At 36.9% G+C, this 22,795-nt stretch overlaps 1 protein-coding gene across 2 annotated transcripts in view; it reads left to right on the top strand.

Moving 5' to 3' along the window:
* Positions 1-22,795, top strand: part of LMBR1 (limb development membrane protein 1) — a 60,206-nt gene that overhangs the window by 24,411 nt on the left and 13,000 nt on the right. Inside the window, exons 1-5 of one of the 2 annotated variants that reach the window (XM_031553848.1) lie at positions 14,146-14,229; positions 16,297-16,423; positions 16,902-16,970; positions 19,348-19,412; positions 20,478-20,550. In XM_031553848.1, the coding sequence (XP_031409708.1) occupies positions 14,224-14,229; positions 16,297-16,423; positions 16,902-16,970; positions 19,348-19,412; positions 20,478-20,550 (340 nt within the window). In that variant the 5' untranslated portion in view covers positions 14,146-14,223. Of the gene's footprint in view, positions 1-14,145; positions 14,230-16,296; positions 16,424-16,901; positions 16,971-19,347; positions 19,413-20,477; positions 20,551-22,795 lie in introns of those variants that run through there. The other variant, XM_010712392.1, reaches the window with a different exon arrangement.

The raw sequence follows: 22,795 nt of genomic DNA, 5'->3' as shown, positions 1-22,795 counted from the left end.
GCAAATTACTGCAGTGTAAGCTTGGGTGACCACGCTAAGAGTTCAGTTCTGAAGTCTGGCAGTGGATTAACTGTTATCTGTATTACTGTGTTTAGTTCTACTTACCCAATCTTGTCTGCAGAATGTTCTGCTTTCCAGTCCTTCCTTCTCTTCAGATATCCATAGGCCTAACAACACATCCAGCAGCTCAGTTTGTCCTTTCAATTTTCAAGTGGACAGTGACCCATTTTGCTTTTTTGCCTGTGTCTAGCTACAGTTAATGTATTTCAGAAGTAGGTTGGCTACTCTTAGTCAAGTTTGTTCTTGGTTGGAGTGCTGACAAGAATTATTATTTTTCCTTCAGGCACTATATGTACAATGTGTTCCCTTCACTTGTAGATTTCTGTTGACTGCATTGTGTGTCCTAGCTGCCTTAGACTTGGAATTTACATTAAACTTTAAAAGTTATGTTGTAGATGTTAAACATATGAATGAGGTTTGTTGGTAGCTAGTAGCAAGATAAATAGGGTCACCTTTACATATGTACACTTCAGTGAGATAAAACCATAATCTGTCTGTAGATGTCAATAAAAGACTTCCCTTATATTTTAACACATTGGTTAACACTTTCTCTTCAGTGAAGACTTTGAAACCATGATTACCTTGTAAAATTGTGTTACTTAAAACCAGTTTATTAATACTTGTGCAAGTCTTGTCATTCATTGCATTATACTAATGGGGCAGAGAGGTTTAGAAAAAAATACAGTTAATTGACAAAATCAGATTTCAGTGGTCTTCATTCAAAGGAGCATTTCATGCGTGTAGCAAAGCTTGCAGCATTTAAGAGAAGAGTGAGCTACTGTAGATGTGAGGACGTTGAATAAGGAGGTTTGGTGCAGAATATGTAATCTTTATTCTTTCAGTTGGGAGTTGGATATGTGGTATGGGGAAAGTAGCTGATTTTAGATACCCGCTCAGATCTAATTTGGATGAAAGAACTGTTTCACTGGAGGCTTTTATGGACTTCACCTTAAATGGATCATTGAATTGCCTTTGTTATGATGAATCTTTGTTACAATGAGTAAGTAGGTCCTCTGGGATTTAGGTGTACAGTCAAGACATCAATACAAGATGTCCTTGTAAGAATTACATGTTGGATTTTAATAGAAGCTATGAAAAATGAATAAGAGGTTCAGTTCTGAAATGGACTAATTTTTTATTTTGCTATTGGATTTCTTTGTTCAGTCTGGATTGTGACAATAATGCTTGTTCTCATTACATATGGGCCCGAATCCCTAAGTTTTATGTTTGTCTGCCTATTGTGAATTATGCTAAAAGTTGATTTTAATCTATTTGTTGTCGCATGTTGCAAGCTATGTTTCAGATAACGCAGAGGTTAGTATTCCAAGGTCTGTATGCTTTTATTTTCATGCTCTTTTATGGAAGTATTGCCCCCTTAACTATTTTAAGTTTCATGAATCTGAATGGGTTTGATTAACCATCTTCCAATTTACTATGTCTTTTTTCTTGGTCGCTAGTATACTTTCTAAATGGCACATGGCCCCTCTTACAGACTCATTGACTTCCCTAGGGCAACAGTTTAAAACAACCAACCACTTGCATATTATGCAGAGGAGAGAAATACGGAAATTAGACACTCACCATGGGCGGATGCAGCGCTGTACTGAAAAATCAAACTGATTCTCTGCTTAGCTTTTAATTAAAACCACTATTTTAATTCAAAAAGGGTATTTGGAGCCTAAGGGAGGGCTGACAGTGCACTTTTAAAGAGTTTAAGTGCTCTTTCTTGCTATAGTTTGTTTCCATCTAATAGCAGATGCCGTTATTATCTGGAATAATGTGTGTGTATATACATACATCTACAGAGATGTGCAAAACTTTACACACAGTGTGAATTTGTGCAGACATTTACATGTAAACAGGTGTGAATTAGGCTTCTCAAGACTACTGAAGTAATCAGAGTTCATTGTATCATTGTGACCTTATGCCTCAGCCAGTGCTATTAACTAGAATAGCCTGAAGTACCTTCAGTATCCTGCGCTAGAATTGAAAACTTTTGCATGCCTTTATAAATTTTTTGTATTTGTAGAGTCTTTACATCAAGTTGTATTTAGATTTCGTATTTAGATCCTCTGACAGCTCTTTGTCATGGGCCTTCATGTTCTGTAGTACAATTAAGGAACAGAAAAGGTGTCAGCTGTGTTCGTTTATGTCAGAATTAACCTTGTTCTTTAATGTTCTAAAAGAGGAAACTGTTATTTGTAGTTGAGCATCTATAGTTTGCAGTGCTGATGTTTCCACGTGTGATAAGGCTGCACAGAGAGTTACACGAATGCTGCTGTGTGAAGAAGGCAAGCATTTTTGAAGAGATAATTGCTGTACCTTCCTTGACCTTAAAATGTGCTTTCTCTTGATGTAACTTCAACTGAAATTTGTATTTGTTTGAAGATGACAAAGATAAAGATGTTTAGGAGTAATTTCCTTGTAAGAAAATACAGAAGTGCGATTTACCACTGTGAGAAACTGGTATAACTGGGTATTGCGTAATCAGGAGTGCAGAGTTTTAAAAAGGCTTTATGAAGTATTTTACCTTAATACTGATCTTTGAACTCGAAGTCACGGCATAAAGTTTAACATGAGCGACAGCAACATCCTGACCAATTATCCAAATTATCCAGACATCCCAAAATGTTCAGAACACAACACACAGAGTCTTTGGATTAAGAGGTTAACTCCTGGAACATCAAAGTAGTGCATGATAATAAAACCAAATAGTACAAAAATTTGAGGTAACTTCCTTGCTTAATTAATTAGGTAGACCAGGTGGAAGCGAAGAGGCCAGAGCTGGTGCTCAGAATGTCTATAAAGCTGAGCAACATGACAGCACAATGGAGGAGGAACAAAGATTTTTTTAATATACTTCTATCCTGTGTCACAGTTTGAAATTGTCCTGGTTTATGTCCCTTTTGGCAAACTTACATAAAAGTGACCCTGTACTGTATTTTATGACCAGATGACTTTTTTCCCAGTGGCTAATTTGTATCAGACCCTCATCTTAAAGACACACAGAAATGAGTAGGAAGTCCAAACAGGTTTGTCTCAATGAGCTTTCATTGCATGCTTTCATTATTTTTGCTCGTTTTTTGCCACTGATCATCCATAAATTGTTGGAAATGAGTGATTAAGGAAGTGCTGCTTAGTGTTAGTGGCACATGCACATTCTTGGTATGTTTTTTGTGGGTGAGAGGAAATCGCGTACTGCACAAACAAAAAGGAAAACTCCTGCTGGGAACCTTTCAAGGAAATTTAACTTGCATAATGTTTTGATCTTGGTGTTTATTACAGAAAATAAGAGTAATATTTCACCAGCTATTGTTATGTGTCAGCTAGGCTCTCCATCTGCTTGCCATTCCTTGATATCTCTTCCCAAAGTCTCATTTAGTTTATTTTAGTAAAAACACCATTTAAAAATGTAGCAACATGTTCGTATGCTTAAGGCAGGTGAGATGGGCCGGTGTTCTGAACAGTTTATTGTGTAGTGCTTGCTACTGTATTAAATTCAGTTGTCCTGGCTGCGAAGTCCTGGTTGTATTAGCAGTTGTATTAGCAGTTGCAGCTTAGCCCTTGAAAGTAAAACTTGGGATGTACGTTCCACTCCCAATACTGAAATTCCCCAGTTTTCGCTACTAAAAGCTGATTTCTTCCCTTCCTGCACCTTTTCAGAGCTCAACTTTTGAAAGTGTTCATTGTAAATATAATCACTTATCTGGGGAGGGAGCAAAATGTTGGAACGTTGCAAATGAAAGTTGCTTTTTTTTATTTCTGTAAAGGTAAGCTGTTGTAACTTGCTGAGGAGCTATACTATATACAGCTTACATCTCCAGCATTTGAGTTGGTTGATATGCTTGTCATTGCTGTTGATAGGTTTTCCCACTTATGTTAGACTAAATAAAGAGGCTAAACTCTGCTTAAATTTTGCATGCTATGTGTTACATTGTACAGCATTTCAAACTTCAGGTAAGTAAACATCCCGGTCAATAAAGCTGCCACTTTCCTTTCTTGATGATTATGGAAATTGTAATTTCCTTTTTTTGTCCAGGCTTAATATAAATAAAACATTCCTGGTTTTCCTATTAGTATTTACAGGTCTCAGATGTTACTCTAGGTATAGAACACAGCAAAGTATTTTTGGTATATGATGAAAATATAGGAAGTCTGCTCACAGTTGGTTTTGAAGTATTTACTTCTAGAAACTGTTTTGCTAATCTCAAGAAGTATTTCATAGAATACAGTTTGTTTTCATCGCAGGTGATCCTGGGGAAGTTTGCTTGGAAATCCTTCCTAATATGAGACTGTCTTGAGTTCACCAATTAGTTTTCTGAATTTATCCCACTTACCCTGCAAAAGTGAATGCAAGAGACTTGTACCTTAGTGGAAGACAGCATTTGACTTCATGTTTTATGCTTATTTGTACCTCCGTGGCAATAGCCATGGGCCACTGTGTGTAATGGCTCACCAAATAGTCCCAGGGTACCCTGTTAGCAGTGGATGTTTATTTGGCATTTAAGCTCATATTTATTTGTCTATAAAATCATTCAGCATGAACTGAAACTTTAGGGCTCTGATCTCTATGAAATGTTTACTAGTATGTAACTGAATTATTGTACATTATATTGCAGCCCATTTACTCTTTCCATTAGTAATACCAGAGACAAAAGTTGTTTAATCAGTCACATCAAAGGCTGTTTGGTTTTGTATTTTTGACATAAGCTAACATCTTATGTTCAGATATGAAGGCTAGTTCTTTAAATCTTTAAGTCATTTAAAATGACACCACTTAATGTTTATTAGACTATTTTTGATGTTTAGAAGCAGATCCTGCTTTTTTTGGGATTCTGATTTGGCAAGATCAGGGCTTCTCCTCCCTTATTGAAATAAAAGCATATTTAACTGGCATTACAAACCCATAACATAATCAGTAAGATGCAAGGTGGATAGCAGTTAAGGAATATATTTAATGGTAAATCCTGCAATAAGAATGTGTGTCTTGACTCTCTATATGCCTCCTGCTTTCCTTGAAGTCTCAGAAACAGCATGTGAACAGTGATATGTGGTGATTTCATTTATGATGTAGAAGGTGATTCAGGCACATTTAACACTGAATATGAGAAGTGCTTTTAAAATGACAGGAAAAAGGTAGATGAAGAGGATTAGCATGCCAGTTAGCATGTCACATTGATGAGTATCTGCACTAAACTGCCTGAAATCATATTGAAATTGCAGTTCTGTACAACCAGATCCTTTATTTGTAGTTCTGCAGAGGAAAAGAAAATTTTTTTTCCAGCAAATTAATCGAAAAAGACTGAGGTGAGTGCATGGACTTTTGAGGACCTGTGATTGGAATATGTCACCATACTGGAGATTAGTAGAAGATTAAAATGAATTTGTCTATTAAAGGAAAGCAGGGATCTCTGCTATCTGATCAAAATAAATGTAAGTAAGGTTAAGTTAAAGACAGAACCTGAGAAGTGCTGTATGGACAGAAAGAGCTTGGGAATGTTGGTTCTGTTCGTTTTTGTATTTCAAAGTCTGGACTTCCATGTTTGTAATTTGTCTGTATTGGGACATGTAGGAACAAAGATTGTGCAAGACAGCAACTTCTTGGTAAATAACATGCATTCCTCACATCCAGTTGTGTTTCAGTAAGAGCAAGATAAAAATAAACTGGAGAATCGGTGGCTAGGATGGAGAAATTTGTGGCCATCGACAAAGAGTGGCTTAATGAGAGTTTGTTTTTGTAGACATATAAAACATTTCATAAGGCTTTGTAAGACTTCTTAACTCCTTCAGGGGCATTACAAGCAAAATCTGACCTTTTTGTCACCATAAGGAGATCTGTGATTTGCTGAACGTGTGTACCAGTTTTGAATCTGGGGGCAGCTGAGGAGGGAAGTAAGTGGATGTTGCTCGTTGCACACATTGGATCAAGATGTGAGGAGATGTGATCTGTGCTCCGTTTCACTGAAGCAGTTAAATGTCAGTTGGTTACTTCCATAAATTAGAATGTACTTCTTTTAAAGCTGCCTCAGAGCAAGTTACAGAAAATAGGGTAACCAGACATAAACTAAAAGTATACTTCACTCTGCATTGCTTTTCTGCCACACTGTGACTTCGGAGCTGAGCAGTGATTCTGCTTTCTGCAGTAGTTTATGCATTTGAGATTATAATTACTTTTTTGACGAGCTCTTCCAAGTAGACAGAAAAGCAAATTGTGCTGGGTTAATGTATGGTCATGTAGCATTTTTGTGTTTGATCTATGAAAATCAGTAGGATAACAGAATGAAACAGTGTTAGTAATATTGGAGTAAAAATGGAATAAAAATATCAAACAAGTTTAGTGTTGTCTCAAAAAGTAGATTTCTGACCATTACCTCTCTAGCATAGTGTGAGAAACCGTATTAGATGACTCCTGCATGAGTAGATAGTCATCTGTGAAACTAATCAGACTCCAGAAGTTAGCACTGGAGAATTAGCTATTCCAACTCATCTGAGCCAGGAACGAAATGCATTGCTGAACTTTTTGCTCTTCCCACTCCTACATTGTTCTGAACTTGTACAGAGCAGCTGTTACAAAGTTCTGCTGTACTTAACATGATTATATTTTGTGGAATTTCCATAATTCTTCATTAAAAGCTTTAACATGGAGTTGGAAATAAAATATCTTGTCAATCATCGCTTTCTTTAGGAATACATCTTCTGATATTTTGTTTACAGTTTTCTTTGAATTTAGGCTAATTTATGAAGTTCTGTGTAAGTAAAAATACACATGCTAAAATACTTCTCCTGTTTGTAAAGTATACAGATGGTACAGCTCTGTACGGAATCTCTTTAGATTGTAAACTTGAAGCAATAGGTTCTAGAAATAACATCGTCCCATGGGAGCTGTGTATTTTTTGTTACTGGACTTTTTGTGTGCCAAAGTGTTTAACCTGGAATTGGAATCCTTTAAAACTGAGAGACATTTTGGGTACTTTTTTAAGGCAGAAGTGAGTAGTTCAAAATTATTTGAATGGGAATGTGTAGGAATTAATCATATCTGAATTAAAGGCTTCAAGAAAGCAATGAGATCGTCTCCCATCCCAGGCAGCTTCCATGTTATTTATTTGTTTTCATGCACTTCTTAAAAAGTTTCCCAGTATGTTGAAAGGAGCTTCCAGCAGTCTGGTGCTCTGGTCAGTTCCTAAAAATGCGCTTTCTTGATCTTACTTAGCTATGCCGAGATCAGCATCAAAAAAACCCTTCAGGTTTAATTTTATTTTAGAGCTTTAGTAGCTATCTGTATTCTTCTATGTGTCATTTGCTTCAGAGAACTCATCTTTATGGCTTCTTTCCACCAGACCACTATTATAAGTTCCAAGTCTTCCTTTATATTTTTAGATGACTTATTTTCATCTTCTGCCAGCTACAAAGAAGGTGGAAAATATCTATTTTTCTTCCTATCACTTCAGTGTAGCAGGAAAGATTCTTATCCAAAAGTAAGTGATTGTAGGGAGGCTCACGCTGTCAGAAATCCCACGGCTCCCTTGTTGCTGCAGGTGGCTTTGGAAAGTCTGGGAAACGTGGTAGGCGGAGGGAGTGGAGCACCAAAGACCTAATTAGTGAGAGCTGAGCTGGCTAGTGGAGCAACAGAGGAAACTTGTGGAGGAAAGGGGGAGCATGGACAGCCATTATTTTACTCTATGTATCTTTTCACATTTCTTCACCCAAAAGTTTGGGCTTTGTGCTTCTACTACTGTGTCAATAGGAGATCTGCATCTGTCCTTTTTAGCATGATCTTTGACGTAGTTGAATGATGCCTTGATGAGGGAAGAGTCAGACGTGTGCACTTTCCTCAAGTAGTATGAATCCATGTATTTGAAACAATGCTTTAGCTGCCAGACAACCAATAAATCTCATGCTGTCATTCTTCCTGATGTTTGACTTGTCTTGGGTAAGTAAATAAACCCTACCGTTAAAAAAAAAAAAAGAAGTCAGAACCCTCTTCCATACTGATGGTGAAGATGCAAACCTGCAAGGAGTCCATCTAGCATCCTAGGTTATTTGAAGGATGGACATTTGTACAACGCAAAATACAATGTAATAAAGTGGGTATGGTACTCTTCTGGGTCAGCAGAGAAAAAAAGAGTCGTGTGGCAGACAGAGTCACTCCAGTGGGTGCAGTGAGTGTACTGCATCCAGGAGAGATTGTGTTCACCAACCTATTAAATAGGCATCTTTTCTTGATCTCTGAGTAGGTAAATTTGGATTTTTGTTTCCAGTTTGATGTGGGCCACATCTGTAATACTGCATTCATGTTTTTAGCTGGTACCCCAAAAATTCTTGATTTCTTTTTCCATCAAGATCCTATAGTTTTCACTTTGTTTTTATTTTCTGTGTTTCCTTTTTATAATCTTGATATTTTGTTAATTACACTGTATGAGCTTCTACAGAGTAAAGTGATTTCATCTGCCTCTTCCATTGCTCCATTGGCAGAATGGTAATCACTGAAATCGCTTGGGAAAAGACACTAACAGAAATCAGCTGAAATTTGCTGGCAATGCTTTACAAATATGGAATTTTAAGGTTTGTGTTGTACAGAAAATAAATCCAGATTTTACTCTTGCTGTGTCGTGAAAAGTATTGATTTCAATCTTTAAATTCCTATGGGACAGAAATGCAAGGCAAGAAGCAGTGTGGGACGAGATATGGTCTCACTTGACCAAGTGTCAGTATGTTAGATTTAGTTTATTTCTTCGTTACCTGATGGTGTGCTTCTCTTTTCTTTACTAGGAAATATGTTTCTGTGCTGTTCTGAGTAGGTCAGAGCAAAAGATGTTTAAAGTATAGTTTCTAACTGTAGGAATAGTTGATCACTTTGCTAATGCTAACAAACCAAGAAAAAAAGGAGGTATAAGGTGCTAAAAAGGTAACACAGAACATCAAAATACAACATTCTTCAACATGATACCTTCCGTAATTCTAATTCTGTAGTGCTTCTGGTTATGTTTGCAGATGTTAGAGTGCGTGTTTGTTGCAGCCAGTGTCTCAACAAGCACCTCTTAAGGTTACTAGGACTCCTTTTTGTCACATGAAAACAATAGGTCTCGTGTGTATTTTAAATGTGCTGTGATTGCAGAAATGTTTCCCAGGCTTTTCCTATGGGTGAGGGCATAGTGTAGAAAAAAGAAGTAATGTTTACCCACCTTACAAGAGGTCAAGATGTCCATGGGGAACTCTGTTTAAATTTTATGCACCATAGAAACATTGTTAAGACTCCTTGTGTGTAACACACTGTGATTTTTACTTCACTGATCATTACCTTTTTCCCCTGTAAAATCTGCCCAAATCCATGTAAAGTTATGTTTTTTGTAATGTACTTCCAGAAATCTTCATCTTACAGGAGCTATAATTTGTTCATCAAAACTACTGTAACCGGGTAGTGTTTTGGACAAAAACACTTCTTGGGATAGGCAGTGGTTCTTTGGTTTGATGAGGAGTTTCGCTATTTATGGAAAGTTAAAAATGATGTTCTGCACGTTCTTCTGCTCTTTAATTGGTGTTAAAACAGAAACTCTTGGCAAATTTCTATACAAATATGTTAAAACGTGTATTTTTATGAATGAATGCTTAAACTGTCGGGAAAGAATAGTTGTTTCCTAATCACAACTGAAAGATCAAAAATGGGCCCAAACAGGCTTGATTGCTGCCATTTATATAGTGGTCCCTCTAGCAGATGGACCAGTTGGTGGGTTTCTGGCTCTGGGTTGGAACCACTGCGTTCCCTGGCCATACAGTGCATTTTTTGTTTTAGTTTTGCAAGAACTAAATCAGAATTTTATCAGCGATGTTCTTTTAAGCCTTTCCAGATTTTGTGTGACTCTTAAATGGACAGAGGAGCAGACAGCAGCACTACTGCATGGTAGTTGCTAGTTATGCAAACTACCCAAAACCTTTTGGACAATCTGTGTGGAGGAAGGTCTTCATTTGTTGTGTGTGTTATCTGATGACAAAGTGTTTTGGATGGTATAAATATAATACAAAATTTCAATAAAGAAAATAAGAATTTCTTGTTAGCTGGGACAGTAAGCTGAGTTTTAATTTTCATTTTAAATTCTACAACTATTATCAAATATACATTCTCTTCTGCAGTAAAACCCAGCCTCTGGGTGTTGTGTGAACACACAGTGTGCAACGGGTCTTAATGTGTTGCAATTACTTAATAGTAATCCCATTTAATACCTGTTTACTGAAGAGCAGAAATGAGTTTTTTCTTAGCAATTATATATTAGTTTTGAATTTGTTATGATATCTATCATCTTTCAGAACGCTTGTTGCTCTTTGTACTTCATTGAGCTTTTCAGCACAAATTACCTTTTCTGTCCATGTGCTGTTTTTAACACATTTTGGATATTTGTTATCCAGGATGAAAGCGACATGGTAAGATTCTGATGATGCCTTCCAGAGTTGCAAGAAAAAAAAAAGATTGTCAGAACACTTAGAATAATTAAAACTTTTCTTGCTAAAACACATTTCTGGAAACATGAACCCCTAGGCCCGCTGCTACAGGCGGTACAAGTAGCTCAGGATTAAGCAGTATAAAAACTTCAGAATGTCTCAGCAATTGAATTTTAAAGAACTGGAAGTCTGAGAGTCAGATATCTGCAAGGCTTTACAAACCACAAGATCCTTAGAATTTGTTCTTAGGACAGCTTTTATTTGTACGCATGCCTTGGAAGCTTCTAATGCTTTTTTTGTTCATCTTTTGCTTTTTTTTTTTCCCCTCTCATTAGAGTACACAGAAGATGACAGATATTACTAGGCTTCTGGCAAGTTCCAGGCTGCTGGGATTGATGTGTTAAACATCTTTCTTTAACAAAGTATTTCACTTGGTTAAGTGCACACTTTAAAGAACTGCATGAATTTTGAAAACGCTGTGAGTAAAAGCATAGGTGAGCTTTTGTCTAGACTGTGAAACATTCTTTGAAGTTGAAAAAAACTTAAAGGATATCATCTGCCAGTCTTCCTTCCCAATTTTCTTAATAAAGAATTTAATTGTAATATCTAGACTTATAATTAGTTTCTAAAGTTTTTGTTGACTGCATAATTTTCCATTCTCCTTGTGGAAAACACTTTTTATGTCAGGTTGGCCTGTGTGATGCCAAGCTTCTCCTTTCCTGACAACAGGGAACCATGCAGGTAATTTTCTTAGAGAAGTCTGTTTGTTTTGCTTTGCAGATGATCTGAAACTCACTTGAGGAAATTGCAAGCTGTTTGATGTGTTTTGATTTCCTGTTCAGCAATTATCAAAGATCATCATGTGCTTCTGAGTGTTGGAAACAGTGGTAATGGATCTGTTGTCAGATAACGTTGTAGAAAAAGATTTTAGATTGGTCTACCGAAACTAAAATCATTGCCTAACGAAAGAAATGACATTTTCCTTCTAGATGAGGTTTACTCTTCGTAAAGGATGGCCCTGTGGATGAGTCTATACTGGGGGAATTGTTCCTCTCATTTTTGGCCTGCAACTTGAAGACTGAAGAACAGGATTGGATTCTTCTTCCCAACACTTCTAATGTATTCTTTTTACCTCTTGTTATTGCTGTCCTTTCCCTTTTGGGCTTTATATTTCACATCCAGTTCATCTTTCACCTTTTTAAGGTATGGTGTAGTTTCCCCTCTTTCCTGCAGTTTCCTGAGGTGCAAGATCAGCAGCTGCACAATTGAGGATGCTTCCTGATCTCCCTCTCTTCCTTGTTTATTTTTTGAGATCTTCAGAGAACATCTGAAGAAGTAACTATAATACATATCACTTCATCTATTTCATTTTGAGGACTGTTCATCTTGGTCAAAGATGGAAGTTTTCTAGTCTTTCCAACTGGCAAGTTGTCAATTCATTGAGAATCAAGCATGGCATTAGAGATTTTTTTAAAAAGGGAATTAATTGTTCTTCCCTGGGTATTCATACTTTCCCACTCCTGTTTATGCCCACAAATGGAAACTGAAGTCATGAGGTCACAGTGCTACTCTTGCTGCAGAGCAGTGAAACCAGGAATACCATAATGTTTATTTCCATTCCCCAGTTCATGTTATTACTTCAAGCACGCTTGTATTTCATGCAGCTTTTTTTTTTTTAAAATGTTTTATGCCTGCAACACAGTTAAAAAAAATAATTAAAATCTTTTGTCTTTGCAACTTAACCAGCATCCCAGCAACGAATTGACCAAGAGAAAGCAGGGAATTTGACCTCCTTAAAATTGACATGCTGATGGAAGTACTGCAGGGATAAAGCTTGTCTTACTGAAAAATAATGCAAGTGCATTATGGAGCTCTCTCTACAGTTGTCTTATTGCTGTATTTAACAACACCACAACTTAGCCTAAGGTAGAAGGGAACATGTTTAATTATTTCTAAAGGTTGTGAATGTGTTCATCTCATAAGTCTACAGCATGGGAATATTACTTAAGGCTGTATAGTTAATGCTGTACTGAAATCTGAGTTTGATATCTTAATTGGCTATCTTTAGTTCATAGTGCTGTCAAGATTGTGCTCTTAATGCCCCTTCTTATAGGCTCTACTGAAACTTAAAGAAAAAAAATGCAAACTGAAAGAAGCTATTGAATTTTCCTTTATATACCAGAATGTGCAATAGATGCAAGCCAGTTTTTCTTATCTTTGATATACCCTCTTGGCTCTGAATTGTTTTCTGTGCTTGGTTTGGAAAGAAATCCAGAATTGCAGGTTGAATTGAACTGAAGTATTTAATGGAACAGGGAATCATGATCTGTGCATTTTTCTTAAATCAAGGACACCACAGGAATTAGTTAGTATTTGTATTATCATGCAGGCTTCAAAGTTGTGATACCGAGAAACTTTCTAAAAAACCCAATGCAATTTGGTTGGTTTCATAGTGCTTGCTTTTCTTGTTCTTACCTACCTGACAGAACCATCAGGTTCCAGGTGAGGACTCAATATCATCATTTTCCCTCATGAAAACAACAGAAAACCAAAAACATGAACTGTTTTCCCCTTATTCTTTCTTGTAATCAGTTTAGCTTCCATGGGAATGTTAAGCAAAGATCACAAGTGCAGATGAGGCTATTTCTTCCAATTAAACAATTGAACTTGCCCTAACCCTGTGTGTATCTGCACGTGCAACTTGCTGGTTGCCCACCTCTGACACTTGTACAGGTTTCAGCAGTTTCCAGTTGCACACCAAAAAGAAATCCAAAGGACATTTCCTGGTGATACAAATGCATTGCTTCTTCAACATCAAGATTTAGCACTGTGCAACTGTTTTTCCTTTGGTAGTTGAAATGCTAACTTGAAGTAGTCTTGTATACCTGCATTTCTTAGCTCTGTACTCAAGGCAGATATGATGCAGATTGAACATGAACAGTGAATGTACTCTTACTCTTACTCTGTACTCTTACTCTTACACTGCTGTTTCAGGTGGGTTTGTGGCTGCTTCTGAAGATGTCAGTCTCTAAACTTGATGTTCTCTTTTCCCACACAGAATTGAATAAATGGACTCCATGTGAATCAGCAGTGGTAGTATTTTTCTGTGTCATGAATTCACCGCTATGTTTTTGTTCTTCTGAGGAAGCTGAGTAATATAGTGGGGCTGTGAGAGAGAAGTGAAATGACCCAAGGGAGAAATGTTAAGCAAAAATGAAAAAGTCAGTCAGAAAATATTTGCTCCTAAGAAATAGGAAAAATAAATAAATAAATAAATCAGCATGGATTTCTAACTTTGTTTGCGTAATTTTGCTTTCAATAAAGTGTTACGCTTCTCATGCATGTATTTGCCTACTTTTTCCCTGTCCTCATTCAGTAGTACAGTTTTCTGACCAGCTTTTAAAGATATTACTAATTTTAACACTCAAGCTTTATATTTTTGGGAAACAAAAAGCAAAACTACCTGAACACATAAGCCTACCTTCTGCCAAAAAAAAAAAGAATAAGTGGCTGTGGCTCACTCTGTGAATCATCAATTTTTGAATCCTGTTGTGTGTGTATAATACAAAAAATAAAACCTTAGGGTGAATTGTCACTCCTGCTTTAGTTTGCACGTGAGACCACAAAATTGTTGATGGATCACGTAACCATGGAGATAGATGGAACTAGTGAGAACAAAAGGAGATGGATCTAACTTTCTGAGTAGCATGGAAAAAGGGAGGATGCATTATGCAGGTATCTTGCTTTGTGGAGTTTGAGTCTATAGTCTTTCTGGCAAGAAGGAAGGGTTACGTCTGGTTGTGGTCATCTCTAAAGGTCTGTCCTAACCTTGTCCTCGGAGAAAACTTGCAGTAAATGTGGAAGGAAGGTATTTACAGTTGATATCAACTGTGCTGCATCATGGTGCAATTTGTGTTTTTCTGTTTTGACAATTGTACTCCATTCAGAGGAGGAGAATTCAGTGTTCTGGGCTCCACATAAGATGAAATATTTTCCTGTTTTCTTATTTTCCTATTTTCTTTAACCACTGTCTTTTTTTTCTGCTGCAAAACAAAGGCTCTGTATCTCTATCCTGTAGTGAAAGAAGGACAGATGCAGGGAAGTGTAGAAGATTTAACATATTTTATTTACCTTTTAAGGTTAGATCACTGTTTTATATGTGTTCCCCAAGTCTGTAAGAAGTTTGTGATTTGGGTTGGGGTAGCACCACAGAGATTGAGCTACATTGATTTTCTGGTAACCTATTGCTTAAATTCACAACTTTAGTATTTAATATGTCTATGGAATATCTTTAGTCTTTAAATATGTGTTTTGCTTATATGCTCGACTTGAAAATAGCTCATGGAAGTAAAGCAAGTTTTTGAGCACTATAAAAATTACATTTTAATAAACGACTCTCAAAGCCACTTCTACTATATGTGAAATACAGTAGGATTAAATTAACCTCTTATCCATACTACCTCTAATATGAAGTTTGATGTTTGAAAGCCTTGGTGGGCGTTCGTCTCCATCTGCTCACTGAAGCCTTAAGGGCAATGTTGGGAATGTCTCAAGTTGTCTGGTTTTCCCTTTGTGCTGCCTTCATGCTAACCTTCTGCAGGAGATTGATGGCTGGGAGGAGTTGGTGGTTATAGGAGATAAATGCACGTGATTAAGATGTCTCAGGTCTTCATTCACTGCTTGATGGTGTAGTTACGTTGAGAGCCTCATTTTCAAGGTGAATGGTTTTGTGTGGAGTTTATTACTCTTGTGATAAGCAGGGAGAGAAAAGTTGGTAAGAGTGGGCAAAGAATGAGGTAAAACTTCCTTCTATGAACTGTGATGTAGATTTTCAGTATTGTCACACAAGCTGGGATACGAGAAACAGGAAAATGGGTTTGTTTGTGGAGATGCATATACTGATAATTGAGGAAAAATTGCTACGTGAACAGCAGTCTGAAGTTGTGTTGTTAATAGTAAGGATATCTGAAGATGTTCCGACTGCTCCGTTGCTTAAAATAAGCATTAAAACACAGTGTGTGTATACATGCATACTATAGTATTGTGTATATATACGTAATACAAAGCTTCTTGGCATAGCTGTGCAAATGTAACACTTGGCTATTGGAGCTCTGCAGGCGTGTGATGTGTGTGCCTGCAGAGCAGCTCGGCTCAGCACTCAGGGCTGGTGCTGCTGGAAGCAATGCAGCAGTCCTGTGCAGGCTGGCTGGGAAAAGGAGCACTACTGCGAGCGTGCGCTGGAGGGCTCTGCAGACTGTGAGGAATGGAGCAGAAGCAATTCCGATTGAAGAATGTATTTTAACTAAATTGGTGTGTTGTACCTATGTGAGGTTTAATGCTTGCTGGGCTATTTGCCATAATTGGCTTTCCATTCCCTTGATTGGAATCATAGATAAAAATTTGCTAATCCACTTTCTTTGCTGAAAGTATTAGAAAAGTAATCCATCTTTTAAAAATGCTCAGACAAAATCATGCGGTATAAAGAATATTTTATGAAATAATGAGATTAATGAGAACTGTGAGGCATATGCAATTTAAAGCAGTTTTCTATGGGGAGCATAAAGCAGTTTTTAAGGGGAGAAATCCAACCCAGGCATTATAAAGCCATAAGTACTTCCTTTTTTATGCACACGGAAGACTGTATTTTAAAAGCACATTACATGTTATCCTTTTGTCTGTGCAATAAAATACAGGTATATATCAAGGATGAAGAAACTGCTATTTATTTGTATTTTTCTTATGTTTGAAAATGTCTGATTGAAAGTCTCTGGTTTTTCTCCCTTCCCCCTCTTCTGCCTGCAGGGGATCAGAGCACGCATTCTGGAGACCCTCGTAATGCTCATACTTCTTGCACTGCTTATCCTTGGAATCGTATGGGTGGCTTCAGCTCTCATAGACAATGATGCTGCCAGTATGGAGTCTTTGTATGGTATGGAATTTTAAAGAACAAACAAATAAAAGACTCCTTTGCACTAGTTTTAATTCTATACACAGATGTTTTCATTTAAATTTATTTCTACTGAATGCTATCTGACTATTGTACAGATTGAGAGGTTGTACTAATTTAGTCAATAACTTTTTTCCCTTTCAATAAGTTTATTAGACGAGTTTTCAGTATGCTGATACTTTACATGCTTGTGTGGACAAGGTGTTGTATGTGTATGATAAAAACAAATGATTTTAGTGGCATAGGAATCAAAGCTGAAGATATTTTTCAAGTTAAGTGCTACTGGATTTTGTTGCCTGCAAATTTGTTAACTGAGTAATTCTTAGTTTACACTTCAAAATACAGAAATTCTTCAATCTTGAGGAAGAAAGCTAAGGGAAGGGAGTTAATTTGGTTGTATTTGTGACATAAGTAGCCTATTTGTAATAAGCTAAAGCTGTGCCTATTGTATTTCTTGCAGACCTCTGGGAATTCTACCTCCCATATTTATATTCCTGTATATCACTGATGGGATGCTTGTTACTTCTGTGTAAGTATTTTCCTGATTTTTTTTCAAAAGTGTAATTTTTTTTTATTTTTAAAGATTGAAGGAAAATTTTTCTTTGTGAAAGTTGGATGTGAAAAATTGTATATTTATATAAGTTTAAATTTTGGTTTAAATTTGATAAGTTGGAATTCTGAAGTTTGTAAATAAACACAGTGTTGCATTTGCACCTGCAGTTGTAGCTTCTTAAAGCAGATGTTTGAAAAGGAGGGGCTCTCATTCTGCTTATGAAAACACAATTTTTACATGAAATGTCAGCAAAACATCACCAGTACAGTTTGAAATTATAGCACTTTGTTTGTTCTGTGTTCAGTAAACTATGCTCTCCCTGTTTTTAATTGAAAATATTCCTGTAAAGGCAAAAGTTGGAGCATAATATAGTTAATCCAGGACTGGTATCAGGTCGGCATGCAGTTGTATAGCAGAACTCCAGACAAAACAAGCACAGTTAAAAACCAGTCTTATTCCAACTAGTCCTAGCCAGAGTTCCATCATTCTACGTAGGGGAATAGGAAGGATGACAGGATGCTCCAAATCAGTCTTTGCATTAGGGCTCTTTTCACCTCCACTGCCCACATTTCTTTAAATAAAAAGAAATTGAGAGGGGAGCGGGGAGCGTCAGGACATCTCCCTTGCTATAAATTGTGATTTCACCTGTTCTCTGATTTTGAAAGGTTGACAGTTAACATTTACAGGACTGTCATTACAGAGGAAGGGGTGGGGATTGGTACTTTGAGACATTTACTTAACTGAGTACGTCAGCCTAGGAAAGGTGTTCTTGGAGAACCTAGCGGATCTCCTTAGGTTCTTTGTACGTGGAGATTCTAAAACCCATGTTCAGGGGGTGGGGAGTGAAGGTGGGGGGAAATAAAAATTGTGATTCTGACTCTTACTCATGAACATTTGGGATATTTGAGACAAAATCTTTCAGTGGGGAACTTGGCTTACAAAACTTCCTACGTGTGTCTTGCAGTTTATTTCAGTGGAGCTGAAACCACAGTGTGTGTTCTGGGAATACACATCATAATAATGGGGATTAAATGCCATTTTTTGGAGGTTATTTTGAATTCGTAGAACCAAATCACTCCGGTTAGTTACAGCCCTCCAAGCTGTTATGGGCGTAACAGAAAAGGGCAACTTTCAGTAGCTGAAACATGGTTGATGCTGGGGTAGAGCTTCATTAGAACTTCAGGTGGCCTAATTGCTGAAGCAGTGTACCAGTAAGGAAATGACAGACTTATTGCTGGGATGATTTGCAGCAGTGCTGCTTTTTCTTTTCTCTTTTGCCTGCAGGCTCTATCTTTAGTCAAGGAAGACTAGCTTAAGTTAGCTATTGTGAATGCTTCTTTATTTCTGTGATATATAGTAGTTGTATTGTTGCACTTGCTAATGAAAGCAAATGTAATCTTTATTATAACATCTTGTATGCTGCATTTCCCTTTTTAACAACATTTATGATAATGTAAACTATAAATTCATGTCGTTACATACAAGTCCCTTCCATCTCCCTCACCCTTCATTATTTGAAGGCTAGTCTTCCTAATACTTGATAATAAAAAATTAATAGAATAAAAGATTAAACCTTTCTCCCAAGAAACTTACATGCTCTGTATCTGGAGGCTATCATAGGTGATCACAGTCAAAAAGGAAAAAAATTGTTATTTCATAGAAAAGAGAGCTTAAAATCTTACGGCTGAGCCTACTGTCAACTGAAGTTGCAGTGTAACTTTTACATCTTTGTGATCACTTGACCTTACAACTGCACCTGTGAGAGCAGATTAAATGTCTGATGTTCACCAGCACAGTGGCCACTGTGTCATTCCATCCACACAAATGACATTGCGTTTTCTAGAAGGTGACTGTGTGCATATTGCCCCAAGGTAATGATTCCTAGGCTGCATGAGCTCCACAACTACCTGGGAATTGTTTGGGAAAATACAAACTGGCTGAGGGCAAACTCATGGTAGAGACAGTTAACAGCACTTTACTTGTGTAGACAATGTAGCCTGAGCACCCAGGAATGTTTTCTGGCACTGCTGATTTCACTAGAATGGGCATAGCCTCTGGTGTCATAAACTTGCTCACAGAATTATTTATTCAAAGCATAAGATCTCTCATTATAAGGGATCTCCATGATGACAGAAAATCAGTTGTGCCCTTGAAGGAGAGATGCTTGTCTTGTTCAAAATTGATATAATAGCAAAATGTTTTAAAGCTCAGAGTGTAGTTTGAAGATCTTTCAGTTACCTTGAAAACTGTGTGTGGTTGCATGTGGAGTGTAACATATTTGATGCAGAACATGCAAAGAAAAGCTAGTCTTTGACTTAGAAATGACTGTTATGTAATGTTTCTTCCTCTGTAGTATGCACGCCAGTGGGACTTTCACGGATGTTTACAGTAATGGGTCAGTTGCTGGTGAAGCCAACAGTAAGTGTTACACAAACCTGTCCTTGTGTGCTTTCTGGGAGAAGCTACAGTGGCATTTTGGTATTTTCCTGCAGAACACTTGTGCTGCTATGTAATTCTCTCTTCAGTTTATCTGAGTTCCTACAGTCGTTACCTATATACTTGTTTTCAGTTTTTTTTCTTGTAGCACAAGAGCCTGCTTTTCTCAAAGAGCTTTTTCTAATAGTATAGACTTCCTCTGGTGTTAATATTAATGCACCAGTGCTAATATTAATTGCCAGTATTGCCTACTAGTGCCTGAAAGGTGTGTTCTTGTTCTGAGCTCAGGAGGTGAGGATACAAGAGCAGAGAGGTACCTGGGAGTACACTTAGCTGAGAGAAATTGGCATTGCCTGGAGGTAGCTGCAACTGTGAGAAATTCTTAAATATAGATACTATATTGTAGTTGTACTGAATGATGTGAGGGAATGAAAAAAAATTGTACCATGAGCAGATGCTCTAGTGACCTTGTTGTCATGTTTCCCAGTTTGTGTTTAATAAAATCTGGGTGTGTTTAGGTCTTTCATTTCTTTTCATTGGTCAGGGCAACCTTGAAAATATAAAGAAAATGTATACGACTGTTTTGCTGCTTGTAAGCTTTAAATTCAAAGTGCCTGACTTTAAGGAAGATAGACAGGCTTCTTGGAAGCTAGAAACAAAATACAACAGCAATTTATTTGCTTAAATTACTGGTTTTAATTTACTTTTTTAAGATCTGCTGTTCATTTTGTTTAAATTGAATTGGATGTGAAGGTCAGTAGGTTGTGAGTATAGGTCACTGTAATGTCCCGTTCCCCTAATATCCTTAGGCTGAGATTAAATGTAAGAGTTTGAAATAAAAACATAACAGTTTGCTTGCAGCAAAGAAACAGATCTGTAACAGAATGGAATCATCTCCTATGGAGTTCTTTCTTGTATTTATATTTTGAAGTTGTAGAATATATATTCAAAATAAAAGTTACTGGAACAAAACAAGCCAAAGTAAATCAAAAAGTTGATTCTTTCTGTTGATACTCAGTCAGTTCACATTTCTGTTTCCAAATACAGATTCTTGAGGACCTAGATGAGCAGATGTATATCATCACTTTAGAGGAAGAAGCAATTCAGAGGAAGCTTAATGGTATGCTTGTTCTGCTGCTGCTTAAAGTACAGTATTTAGAATATAGTGCTCCTAGTTATGAGTATTGATCTCAGTGTTAAATAGGCTCCTCTCTCAAAATAATTTGAGATCTTAGTATGAAACAGTCATTATAAGCTTATAATTCATTGCTTACTGTTCAAGATTAGCTAGTGTGTTTTGTTTGTTTTTAACATATTCATCAGTTCTAATATATTAGTATTCAGAATAAGAAATGAAACAGAAGTTGACCACCCTTGCTGTAAAAATAATTTGGATTTTATCCCTTTCCTAAGAGCAGTAACTTACTCTGCCATCAGAAGGCTTGATGTCCTACACTGTCGGTTCTGTTGCAGGAATTTTTTGTTGTTGTTGTTTCAATTATTTAATTAATTGTTAGCATAGAATCTAAGTATTGTAGCAGTTCATTATATTCTAGGAGATGTATGGTTAATTTAATTGTTGCTACGCATCCATTAATGAATAATTACAGAGAATAAATTATATAAATGTTTAGAGTTTTCTGATGTTAGTTTTGCAGTTCTGCCATTCTTGACAAAGTGTTCATGTTTCAAAGAATTTTGAAAGCAGTGTGAAACTTTAGCTTCTAAGGTAAAAGAATACTGCAGCATAACAGATGCCAGTTATGGAAAAATGTATCAGTTCTAACTCACATTGTACATATTCTTTTCTAAATTGCTATTAGCTGCATGGGTAAGCTATTGATCCACAATTTATGCAGTTGTTTCAGTTTGGAAGAAAGAGATTTTTCATGTCATGGCTTTCATCTGCTGTTGTCTTCTCTTGAAGATGTGACTTTAATTTTCTTCTTTTCCTGCCTTGCTTTTCTACTCTCCTGTGATACCTCAATCTTTTCTTTCAGTTCTCAGTAAGTCTCTGGTAAAAGTTGATCAGGGAAGGGATCTTTGATAACAGTAGGTAATGGTCTTTGTTTCAGCATTTAAAATGGGTGGAGGAGTAATCAGGCATTGTTTCAGTTTAAAAGTAACATTTGCATTTGCTGTTTTGGAAGTTACTGGTTTTAATATTGACGTGTATGTATGCATATATATGCATATCCATACAAGCATGCAAAAAGATGCTTGGAGTGAATATCTTTGAAGCTATGATGGCATAATTATAATTTTGTGTGTTTGATGTTGGCTAGCACCTGTAAAATATTTGTTACTGAATATTTTATGTTGTCATGGTGATGGTGCTTATGGATCAGAAAAAGCAATACAGAAAAATGAACAAATAGTTATTCAAGTATCTATTATAAGTAGTACAGAGTGGTTTTCACCGTTGAGGAGGAGAATGTAATTTAGATGATTGTTGTTTTTCTGTGTCGATGTCTGGTGCAATCACCTCTGAGATGGACCTACTAGAAACCTTAATTGGACCTGCATTTTGGTCTTCTTGTTAAGGAAGTCACCTGCGCTAGCAGAAAGATTGGATCTTTTTTGATGAATTGTTTGGAATTCAGCATAAAGTAGAACTGCAATCCACTCATATCTCATAGAGCTGGAGAGATGAATGATGTGGTGCTTAATTCTTCTTAGAAGAGGGAACTAAATTCTTCTGCTTTACATGCTGAGGGAGTGATGTTGACACTGCTATCTGGAGAAATGCTTGAGAATGTACACTTCAGTATACAGAGAAAAATAGTGGACTTATATTTTATCTGCTTTTTAGCTTAACTTCTAAATAGCATGTAGGTGGAGGTGGATGTTACAGGCACAAGGCAGTCTGCAAGATTTCTGTGAGTAATTATTTAAGTACAGTTCTCATTTATGTGGCAAGACTGGAAAGTTTCATCCTCTCTGCCAAAAATCTTTCTAAGACACAAATTATACTGGGAAAATAGAGTCCATTTTTCAGAGGATCACAGAATCATAGGGATTGGGAGAGATCTCTGGAGATCATCTAGTTCAAATCCTTGCTAAAGCAGGTTCCCTAGAGGATTTCTGTGTTCCAGTCAGAGCCTTTTGCTTCTTGTTCTGGCACAGGGCACCACTGGGAAGAGCCTGGCCTCATCTGCTTGACTCTTGCCTCTTAGATATTTATAAGCATTGATAAGATCCCTCCTCAGTCTTCTCCAGACTGAACAACCCCAGACCTCTTGGCCTTTCCTCACAGCCTTAAACAGCACTTGGTGGTTATCAGTGCTGATTATTTCATGGTGGAATAATTGTTTTCACACCTAGTATTACTGTGGTCAGTCCTAATTAATGTTTCCTCAGGCAAT

Source organism: Meleagris gallopavo, chromosome 6, assembly GCF_000146605.3.
Source record: "Meleagris gallopavo isolate NT-WF06-2002-E0010 breed Aviagen turkey brand Nicholas breeding stock chromosome 6, Turkey_5.1, whole genome shotgun sequence".
Lineage (NCBI taxonomy): Eukaryota > Metazoa > Chordata > Aves > Galliformes > Phasianidae > Meleagris > Meleagris gallopavo.
The sequence above is the reverse complement of the archived record's forward strand: the minus strand, read 5'-3'. Positions and strand labels throughout refer to the sequence as shown.